Below are 11,291 nucleotides of genomic sequence, written 5' to 3' on the forward strand. Positions count from 1 at the left end.
ACAGGAAAGGCAGAGAGGGATTTATGCACCACCGCAGAAGAGAATAATTTGCATTCTGACACGGCAGAGTAGCATCACCAAGTAAGAGCTAATGAGCAAGGCTCTTCCAGCTAACGCAACACGATTTGGTTTGCACTAAAAGCAAGACAAAGCATTAATTGGTTTGTGCCTGTTTGCCTGCCTTGATTGCACAAAGTTCATCTGAGGACATTCAGTGGCAGGAGGAAGTCACGAAGCCACCCGTGACAAGAGGGAACCTGCGTGACTGTTGCAGGAATGACTGGGAGTAACAGAGCCATTCACCTCCAGGTCAGAGAGGTTCAATCACACCAAGATGGTTTATCACCTAAGTGTGGTTTTGCTGTTACATCCAGCTTATTTCCTGAGACAAAGGGAAAACTTATTAAGGATCTTGCGAAATTGATGCAGCTGTTAATGTGACAGACAAGGCTGGAACAACTCACCCTGGGAAGCACAGGATGACACATGAATGATGCTGTCCCCCAAAGGATGACAAGATCTGGGAGGTGAGGTTTTTATCTAAAGGGGTTAAAACAGGTCATTGCTCTCCACGTGAACCTTCTCTTACCTACGTGGTTTCTTTAACCTGAATCATTCTTAGTGACCCAACACACAGCAGTGCCCACAAAGGCAGCTCTAATGTGGCTTCCAGAAGGCAGCACGGGCACTTCAGCATGGTCTGAAATGCCAGGATAGAATCCAGAGCTGCACTTGCTGAAAGCAGCATGGTCTGGTCCCTGCACTCAAGCATTCCCTGTCTGGTACAAACTGCCCTACTCTCGGGTGTTTCAAGAAACAGAAAATCATCAGAAATTAACCAACTGCTAATTAAAGTCTTGGGGGAAAGGGTTACTACCACTCGTTTTTGACCTATGAATCATGGCCAAACCCACGTATTCCTGGTAGTGCTCACAAACAAGGATGTCTAATAAGGTTCTGCAACTCCACTGCAGATCACTCACCACGGTCTCGCAGACCATGCTTTGGGTGCCACAGATTTTAGGGACAATGGAGTGCAGGGGTTATGGGAAAAAGTTTAAGAAACTGCAGCCCAAGAACACAAAAGAGTTAAAAGGAAATTGATAAGCAACACAAATATAAGAGAAGGCAGAAAACCACTTCCAACAAGACCTTACTGGTTGTATAAATGAATTAATGAGGGCAAACAAAGTGTAGGTCTATTAATCAGCAGGAAGGTGAAGAGAGTACAGTACAGAAGACGCCCTATTCAAAACCTTCTTTCTTTGTACTTGAGCACTCAAGGATGACTTTCATCAAGGACTGATCTCTCTTAAACCTTTCAATCTTTGTTCAATCCATTCTTTGTTTGCCCCCCCTTGTTAAATGTGCTTTTCTAAAGGTTAACTGTGAACGGATGTTTAAGGTTGAGCAAGGTCAACCCCAAGTAAGGACTCATCACTCTACACAGGATACGCGAGGGCCAAAATTGCCATGGGGGCTTTGCACAGGAAGAACTGCGCATCCCACTAGGGAGATCATGGCTGCTTGGTGCTCACAGTCACGACACCATTAGTTTATCACTGATTTTTACAAATTTCAGCTTGAAGATCACAGTATGTCATCTTTAAAGTCTCATCAGAAAGCTGACAGCAAATCATCCACTAAATCAATAGGATACACTACCAAAAAGAGAGTCCAGGCAGACCTGACGACACTCGTGGAGCTGTACACATCCACGACTCAGCCTTTAAGGATAACCTTTCTGGCTCCAGTGCGAGCAAAGGGCTTGGGACACAAGCCAGCAGTTGGGATTTAGGGCTAAGAACTGAAATTGAGGCGGTGCCAAGAGGTGGGGGATGACTCAGCCTTCCAGAAACAGACAGGGGTGAGGGGATAAAGGACAACATGAAAGACAACCAGATCCATGCCTGAATCACTGGGAAAATAAGGACCATGTGAAACAGAAGAAAAGTGGAAAGGGAAGAGGGAAAAACAAAAGGTGCCTTCATTCAAAATCAGTCACCAATGGAAGAAGGGTAGAAGCTGGAGAAGCTGGGTGAGAAGAAGAGAAGCTGGAGCGAGCAGGTGACACTCCCTCCATTAACCCTTCCTTCAGGAGCAGGGACACACCACGGGAACTGGAAGGAGAAGCCAAGGATGAAGAAACATCTGAGAAACCATAAATGGGCTTTGTCCTCACTACAAGACCCACCAAATGAGGAAAGCCACTAGTCACTGGCTGTGGGGGCAGCCCCTGCACAGCCCTGGGCTGGAGTGGAGAGGATACCACAGTCTCTACTGCTCACCGTGCCCGTTGCAGTAATAGATCCACTTCTCCCTGTTCTGTGTGGGGGTGGTGGACTTTTTCATAATAGCTTTTTCCACAATGGCACTGGGATCTTGCCGGGGTCCCTTCTTCAGAGTCCGTGAGCTCTTTCTGACGCTGCAGACCACGATCACCACCAGGACCAGCAGCAGGAAGAGGACGATCATCCACGGCAAGTGCTCATTGATGTCGAAGTGCTGGTGGACGTTCTGAGAGCCTCGCCGGGGGGGCCTGTATGGGACGCTGGGCTTCTCGCCCCCCATCATCTCCAGGGATGGCTGCTTCTCCAGCGCCTGGCTGGTCTGCTTGTGCCGGTAGCTCTGGGCCTGACTGGTGGTGCCGGAGCCCATGAGGGTCCCGCCGATGCCGTCCGTCTCGTTGGCTGAGGTCTCGTTGTAGTACCGTGCCCGCTCCACCATGCTGCTGGACGCGCGCGGCGCTGGAGAGGGGACAAAATCGGGAACTGAAGAGTTCAGACCTGCGGGAGGAGAGGAGAGTTGAGTGTCACGGCCCCGGAGATGCGATATGGCATCACATCACGGGCTAAGACCTGCCTGAGCATCGGCTTGGCCAGCAGACAGAAACCCAACGCCAGGCAGTGAGAAAGAGTAGAGGTGAAGTTGAGGTTTGCCTCTGGGAACAGATGGGTACAGTTACAGAGGGAGCTTCAAGGTAAAACTGACCCTTGCTGGTTAAGGCCAGAGGCAGCTTATTACAAAAAATGAGTTATTTAAGGCATGTTGTCAGTCTGTGTTTGTCCCACATTCAGCATTTATCAGAAAACCAACAACTTTGAGCAAGTTGTTTTTACTTTCTTAGGTTTATGAACACTGGTTTTAACTCATTTGTGGAATTTCATGTTTGGACTAAAAGTACAAAAATACTGGCAATTTGTAGGCTTAGTATCTCTCCACTGGGTTTGTTAAGGAAACACAAACATTTTTTTATCAGCCCTGCAAGCTACTGCAGGTGAATCAACTATAAAATAGGTCTCTGAAGCAACCAAACTTCCTCCCAAGAGCTATCTTCCATCTTTATTGAGTTTCCTTATCAACCAGCACCTCGCAGGTCCCAGCCAGACATGAAATACGAGCCAAAGCCTGCCGAGAAGTGGAAGAAGGGCTGTTGTGACAAAAACTATGGATTATTTTAAAAAGTCATCTTTTGAAGATTGTGTCTCATCACAGCTGAGACAGAGTGGGTGTATTTGTCCGAACCTGGTTTTGCCCCCAGCTTGGTTACCCTAAACACCATAACCAGGACACAAACAGTGAAAACTTCTACGTAACTGTCGACAGTTGATTGCAAAGTTCAGGAAACACCCTCCTGTACACTCCCAGTGATACCAACACTAGGGCAAGCTTTGAGACTTAACAGAGGTGAAGCACTGGAAGCGTATGACTGTCAACACTTCCCTGCTATTGTATTTACCAACTCAGCTGTTGAGGTCATCAAAAGTTGCATTTTTAAATTAAAACGCCTCATCTGAGACACTGCAGGGAAGCTGCTTTCCAGGGAGTGCAGAATACCACCTCAAGTGGAGTCCTACAGCACCCCTGAAACCAGACACAGCTAAGGCATCACCATAAAGGCTGTGATGATGAGCCACTTCCAATTAAGCAAGAGAAGGGGAAATTCCATATAGTAGTTTTAAGAGATTGAAGGAAAAAAGTTACAGGACAGCCCAGGCTCCTGCAGGGCTGTTACAGCAATGGTTCCCATTCAACCAATACTGTGACACAGTACAGAGTGAAATGCAGCAAGGAAAGCACAGGCACAAAAGCAGTGAATCCATCAGAGGAGGAATCTCCCTGCTGCAGGGAGACCATAGCAGGGGTTTTCCTGCTGCATCCCAACCCAGGTTCACCACAACTGCACAAAGACTTGTGCCAGCACATCACAGAGGTGGGAAAAGAGGCTGAGGAAAGTCATGTCCTTTCAGCCCAAACAGCACCACAGCCAGAAGTCCAATCAGGACTTCAGTCTTAGTGAAAATGTTACTAAATGTGGTTTAACACAAGTGAGGGCAACCCGATGCCATGAAGCAGTAGTACCACCTTTAGACCAGGTTGTTTTTAACAGCTTAACACCAACCCTGACCAAGGAAGGAACACAATCCCTCCATCAAAACCACACCTGTGTTTCAGTGGTGGACATTACCTTTGGGAAGATCAGCAGTTGGTGGAACTTCATAGGGCTGCTCACCCGCTTCGGTGCTTGATGAAGTCAAAGCCGTGTTCGGAAGGGACGCTGGAGAACCACAGATGTTGTCACTCTCCTTCGTCCCCGGCTTGATGACCACCATGTTTTTCCCAAAGCAGTCAGTGTAGGGTTTGCACTTCATCACACTAGAAGGCACATCAGAAAAGGTACCACGAGGGCACGGCTTGCACCTGACATCTTCAGTCTCGGTTCCTTTCTTGCGGACGCCCCAGCCGACCGGGCACACCGTGTAAGGGACGCAGGTATCGTTCATCTGAAACGTACCAGACAGGCAAGTGCACTCGCGGTCAGTCAAGGCAGTACAATGAGTTTTCTCAATCATTGGCAGTTCACAGGGTTTCCTACAAGGGTGGCACCGCTCTATGCCATTCTCATGCTTGGTAAAGGTCCCATCTGGACAGGGGCTACACTCTCTTAGGGTACTCTTCGTACAATGCTTAGACACGTAGGTTCCTGCAGGACATTTGTCACAGGTCAGCTCTTCGTTGGTGGCACGGTCGAGGTGGCGGTACTTGCCAGGGGAGAGGCTGATGGCATTCTGCTCAGAGGTCAGCTTCGACTGACCATCAGCGGTGCCAAGGAGCATGAGCAGCTGGAAAACAAACAGGAGGTATCAGCCAACAACAGCATGCAAACAGAGCCCTCTCTGCCAACGACCCCTTGTAGGATCACAAGGGATGTGCCAGTGCTGTGGGACCATGGACAAGTTACTATGCCCATGGGAGGGACCTCAGCAAGGCTGGAGTGGAATGGAACCGGTGCAGGTGGCAGCAGGCTCTCCAGACACCTCCCCAGCTATGATTATAATTGCTTAAATTTGACACCACGCTTCTCAGTGAAACTAAGCATCATTTACACTGCAACCCTGTCAGGGTGGTAAATACTGCTAATTGTGTTTCAGCAGTACGTGCTACCTGGCCACCCCAGGAGAATTCAGACCAGCTTTGCATTTCAAGGCTGAGAGGCTCCAGCACGAGGCAGGCACTCACCGACAAGACAAAAAAAACATGCAGATGGCAGCTTTGACCTGTAAAACTTTCCTTCTCTATTTGTTCATCTGCACTTGTTCAAATAGTTACCTTTCTGAGTAACACAAACAAGGATGAAATCCAGGGTAGCGGCTGTTTCTGGACTATTTCTCAGCTCCTCTGCCTTTCCATGATTTTTTATGGCTCGGTGCAAGTGTTGGGTTTGGCGAGACCGCAAGGGATGTTCTGCTTTGAGCCTCCAACCACATCTGAACCTACTCTAAACCAGCTGCATTAGCAACAGGAGAGAAAACCCGGTGCTATTTTCACACTCTTCAAAGAACTCTGCTGTAACTCAGCTCCTCATTGCATCAGACACAGGTAAAAGGACACCAGTTTTTAGACACTGAACTGGAAACTGGGCTTTGCTATAAATCCATCTATCTCTACTGACTTCCAATCTCAAAGCTTTATTTCCTTAATTCCTTTGCAACAATGCTGCTCCATCACCAAGAGAAGCTCCATCTACCAAGAAGTATCTCTGCTTCCTCCAGAGGATCTCTGGTCCATGGATTTAATGTCAGTTATGGCAGTGAAGATAAGTCACCAAGAACAAAAGACATATCAAAAGAAAGATTGACACAACCTCAGACAGCATGCAAAGCAATAGGAAACACATTTCCAAACAGCCACAGGCTAAGTTCAGAGGGAGAGAGGGAACAAGTCAGCATTACCCAGAATTTTCAAACATTTTCTACACTGAAGGTGAAAAGACCAGAGACCCTAACACTACTCAGCTACAGAGCCAAGCACATAAATCACTTGGCTGTGTTATACAATCCCTCGCCTCTTGCTCTGCTACCTATTCTGGGCTATCAGCCAGCAAGAAAATATTCAGAAGGAAAAAAAAAAAAATAAAAAGGGCTCCCAACGACATGACTCTGCAGAAGGCACATTGCAGCAGAGCCACAAGCTGCACCGCGTCATTTTTGGTGCAGTCTCTTGCTTCCTGGAAACACATAGCAAATTTTTGTTTCACCTGCTAAATAATTTACGGCTTGGGATTTGTACAAAACACTTCACTTTTTAAATTTTTTTTTAGTTAGTTAGTTTTCTCCCCCTGAAGCAGCAATTACAGAGCAGGCAGAAGTGGGCAAGCCCGCAGGAGCTGACGAGGATCCTGCAGCGGCCAGACTAATTACGGCACATCAAATTAAAAAGCGGGGCTGCCCTGGCAGGCAGCAAGGGCTTACAGGATGCATTTTACTTTTCCCCTCCCCTAAGACATGATTTAACAAAGTGCTTAGCTGGCTCTAAGCAAACCTGCCACCCTCCCCTGTAATCTCCCTGACGCATCCCTGTATTAGCAAACTGGCCACTTAAGGTGCCAGGAGGGGTCACCTCTGTTACTCACCCTCCTCCCGTGCCAGCGCTGAGCAGGACAGGGTGATGGAGAGGCAGGACAGGCAGTGGCTCTCTTGCCTCACTGAGAGTGAGCCGTGTGCTGCTGTCTCAGATCCTAATTTCTCCCTCTGCATCAAGCCAGACCTCAGGAAACCCATGGACAGCCTCACTATAAGCATGTGCTACAGGTTCCCTCCTGTTCTCCCTGTTCTTCCCATCTTCCAGCATCTTCCCATCCCTTGCCTGGGTAACTAAAGTCTGTAATAGCACTAGGTTTGAGTTGGCTTTTTTGAGTTTTTTTTTAAAACCCTATCTCAAGAAAAGCAGTGCTGGTATTTTTGAACATCTCAAGATCTTAAGCTGCACATGCACTTCCAAGCTTAGGGAGAACAGCGAGTTCCAGTGGGGGATGGCTAAGCAGCATTGAGCATCTGCTATTTATTCAGACTGGCATTTCTGGTCCCTAAAATAATCCAACTACTCAGGTTGTGCAGCACTCAGATCTCTGAAAGAGAAGTCCAGAAGCAGAAGGACATCTTCAGCAAAAACGGGTGTCTGTCAGCTTGGTCCCTCACCCTCAGGGCTCCCCAGCAGCACGCAGACCTGGACCTTTCTGGCTGACACTCCCAGTTCCAGGAGAAAAAGCAATCAAGTAATGAAGCGAGCTCTGCTGAGCCACTGCACTTCATTTCATTACTCTGGTACCAAAGGAAGTGTACAAGGTAGCAAAAAAACACAGGAAAAACCACAACTGGTTCAAGACAACACTAAATAACAGATTTGGTTTCAGCAGTTTCAATGATGCTCTCCATGCCCAATGCAGAAACAAAGAAGGGTTTTTAATGGGACAGGGGTCCCTTTCCACAAGGGTTAAGCAGGACAGTGTGGCTGCAAGCCCAAAGAGCATCCCAACTTAGCACCAGGACCCTGCACCACACGGGCAAAGGCACCTCCCAGCCACCTTCACCTGTTTCAGCACATGAAGGCTTTATGGTGTGGGGAAATCAGATCAGGCTGGGGGACACCATCATTCTGACCTCCCCACACCAGGAAATATTCAAACAAGGGGACCTTCACATTCAGCTGCACACAAACCTTTGAGGCAGCAGCACCCCACAGCTGGTGTGGGCACGACCCACCTCAGCACCACCCAGCCCGATGACCCCATCTCAGTCAGTCTCTGTGCTGTACTCCCATCACCCTTTTTCAATAACTGTGCTGCAGGGAGACCTGACAGGCAATCTGCACAGGAAACAGCTCTTAGGGGGCCACAAACTACCTTGGCATGTGCACAGAGGATGCAGCTGCAAACACCTGAGAAACCTGTGGCTGGCATTCCTGCCCATGGCAGGGGTGTTGGAACTAGATGATCCTTAAGGTCCCCTCCAACCCAAAGCCATTCTATGATTCTATGAATACTGCATCTCATTCAGGGACCCAAACCTGCACAGTGAGTCAAAACACCAGCAGAAAGTTGGTGAATCAACTTTCTGTCCTGGAATTTGTGCCCTAAAATGCTGCGACACCGAGATTGTCATAATCTCAGGTTGTGTACAGGGCTGCCCTGCTGCCAGCCCTGTGGGGACACAGCAATAAACCTAAAACTAAAGTAAAAATTTAAAAAAAATGAAATAAAAAAAACCCCCCAAACACAAACAGCAGCTAAACACAGGGCACTTGATCCTGGTAGAGAAGAGCAGGAGCAGAGACCTGCAAGTGAGCAGGGACCCACAGTGATAAACTGATACTCTGGGAATGGTTTCCAAGCAAAACCAGCAGAATTTGGTAGAAATGGCAGCTGGCTCTGTGGCAATGCCTTGGCACAGGTTGGGGATGAGCTGCACTGCCTGCCGCCCTTCCCGGAGGTCAGCTGTATCCTTTGCCGACAATAATGGGAAAGTGCTTGCAACATTAAAGTAAAAGAAATATATAAAAACACCAGAAAGACAAATAAACTGGTCTGGAAGTTTTACGGTAACTTGGCGGACAGGAGGAGCAAACGTCCTGCCCCGATCACTGTAAAAAGGATCAAATTACTTAGTCCGAAAAAAGTTGCCTGTGAGGAAAGTACTGAAGAGCAAGGCAAGTTTCTGCTTCTTGCAACATGACCAGCTATTTCAGCTGCTTCGAGGTTTGTGAAATCTCGAGAGCTCAGGACTCACTGCTCAGCAGTTCCTTTACTCCATCTCAAGAGTGAAACACAGGGAGACGAACAAGCCAGAACAGCAGCAGCACAACATCTGGTCCCCATGACGGAAAACCCAGCAGCCAACCCTGCAGCCAGCGCAGACCAGAGCTCGGAAGCATCCCCCCAGCCACAGTTTTGTTCCGAACAGATGGAATCCCCCAGATTTCCAAAAGCCCCAAATTGAAGTATGGTGATGTTGCGCTGGTCCCAGGCAAGGACAATGGGGGAGATAGTGGAAACCACCTTGCAGCAGTCAGTGGGGTCCCAAAAAATCCACCAAGCAAATGAAATCACAGCCAATACCAGCCCCACACAACGGCTGCCAAGCTGCTACTGCTCCAAAACCCAGCAGCCAGGCAGATTTGGGTTTGCTGCACTAGTGAAAGACCCACCAGCTATCAATTTGAACATACTCCCTCGCACAAACTTCCCCCAGGCTGGGAAGACATTAACTTCTTGTGTGACCAAAGGGAGATTCCCAAAATGTTGAAGGTATCAGATGAAAACCCCGGGAGGATCCTTGCCACCTCACAAGCAAACGGGAATTTTGCCTTGCTTCCTTGTATGATCACACACATACAGGTGCGAGAACACACATGCACAAGTAACACACTTATGTATTTGCTCAGAGTCTCTCTTCATGCCCCAAAATTGCTGCTGTATCTCCCCACACCTCTATATCACTACTTTTTCCCACCTCTTTCCTCTACACCCACCATTCCCAACTGACCTCCAGGATCCCGGCTGGAGCTGCGTATCTCAAGCTCCCCATCAGCATCTCATCTTCCAGCAGCAGCACTGGCTTCTGCGGGCTCGCTTCTCCCAGCGGGAATCCAGCATTCGGGAGTGCACAGCCAGCACTGAGCACGGACCCCGTCTGCTCCGCCACTGCGCCAAGTTCCCCTTCGCCTTCAGAACAACGAGGCTGTTTCCCGGCTAATGCCCTTCCAGCTTTAGATTATTTGTTGTTTACTCGGATTCCTGTCGAGCCAGCGCCAGCTTGCTCAGATCCACCTTGAGTTTAACAGCAAGTGCTCTCCTCGGTTACACAACCCAGCCGCAGCAGCTGCGGCGTCTACCTGACACACCGAATTACTGTCTCTCCCCAAACAGACGGGATGTAGCCCTAAAGCGCTGATTGGGAAGTGCCCTACCCGGGAAAGTAAATGGGGAGATAAAGCTCCCGGAAAACATTTCCGTGATAAGTCAGGGCAGCCGCCTGCCATTCGCAGCGGGGAGGTTTACTGCCTGTCCAAAGGGAGGCAAGAAAAGCAGCTGCGGAGGGGGATGGATGGATGGATGGATGGATGGATGGATGGATGGATGGACGGATGGATGGATCCCTGTCCAGTGCCGAGCTTCAGGAGCAGCGCAGAGAGCAGAACAAGGACCCGCTCAGCTCTGGCTGTGCGGCACATCCCTGGCTGGGGGATGCCGCCGCCGCCTGCGCTAACATAGGCATGGGGAGCATGGACATCGCAGGGAATATCGCACCCAGCCGGCGTCACCTACCAGGACCCGGGGCTGCGAGGCTGGGGCGGGCAGCACCCCCGGGGAGGGCGCAGCGGCGCCCCGCACAGCCCCCGGCGCGCGGAGCGGGGCCAGCAGGACAGCCGAGCACCCGCCCCTCCTGCCACGCTGCCCCAGGCCGGGCAGGAGGCGCGGGCGGGCAGCCCCGCACTGCAGCACATCCCCACCCACGCCGCGGACACGCGGATGCTGCGCGGGCGGCGCGGGCACGGACCGATCCCCTCGCTCCGCGCACACACACACACGCACGCAACTCACCGCGAGGATGCCGGCGAACCCGGCGGAGCTCCGGCTCGCCGCGGAGGCCCCCATGGTGGCGGGGCCGGGGCTGCGGGCGAGGCGCTGCCCGTGCGGCCGCGCTGCCTCAGGCGGCGGGGCGCGGGGCCGGCGGCGGCCGGGCGCCCATGGCGGGGGCCGGGCCGGGCCCGGGGCCGAGCCGGGGCCGGGGCCGGGCCGGGCGGGGCGGGGGCCCTGCCGCGCTCCCACCTGCCCTGCCCTGCCCTGCCCTGCCCTGCCCTGCCCTGCCCTGCTGAGGGGCCGCCGCGCGCGCTCTGCCGCGGGGGCGGCGCGCACGTGGGGGCGGCGCGCGGGGCCGGGGCGGGGCCGGCGGTGGCGTCACCCGCCCGCGCGGCAGGGCGCCCCCCCGCGGCACCGCGGGCACAGCGCGGGG

At 51.2% G+C, this 11,291-nt stretch overlaps 1 protein-coding gene across 3 annotated transcripts in view; it reads right to left on the reverse strand.

The window, feature by feature from the left end:
* TNFRSF21 (TNF receptor superfamily member 21) overlaps positions 1-10,988 on the reverse strand; it is a 35,833-nt gene extending 24,845 nt beyond the window's left edge. For 2 of the 3 annotated variants that reach the window (XM_048297697.1, XM_048297695.1), the window contains exons 1-3: positions 10,880-10,988; positions 4,469-5,123; positions 2,289-2,786 (exon numbers count right to left, since the gene is read on the reverse strand). In XM_048297697.1, coding sequence (XP_048153654.1) covers positions 2,289-2,786; positions 4,469-5,123; positions 10,880-10,933 — 1,207 coding nt within the window. In that variant the 5' untranslated portion in view covers positions 10,934-10,988. Of the gene's footprint in view, positions 1-2,288; positions 2,787-4,468; positions 5,124-9,821; positions 10,309-10,879 lie in introns of those variants that run through there. The other variant, XM_048297696.1, reaches the window with a different exon arrangement.
* Positions 10,989-11,291: the final 303 nt, after the last annotated feature.

The sequence above is a fragment of the Corvus hawaiiensis genome, chromosome 3 (genome assembly GCF_020740725.1).
Source record: "Corvus hawaiiensis isolate bCorHaw1 chromosome 3, bCorHaw1.pri.cur, whole genome shotgun sequence".
Lineage (NCBI taxonomy): Eukaryota > Metazoa > Chordata > Aves > Passeriformes > Corvidae > Corvus > Corvus hawaiiensis.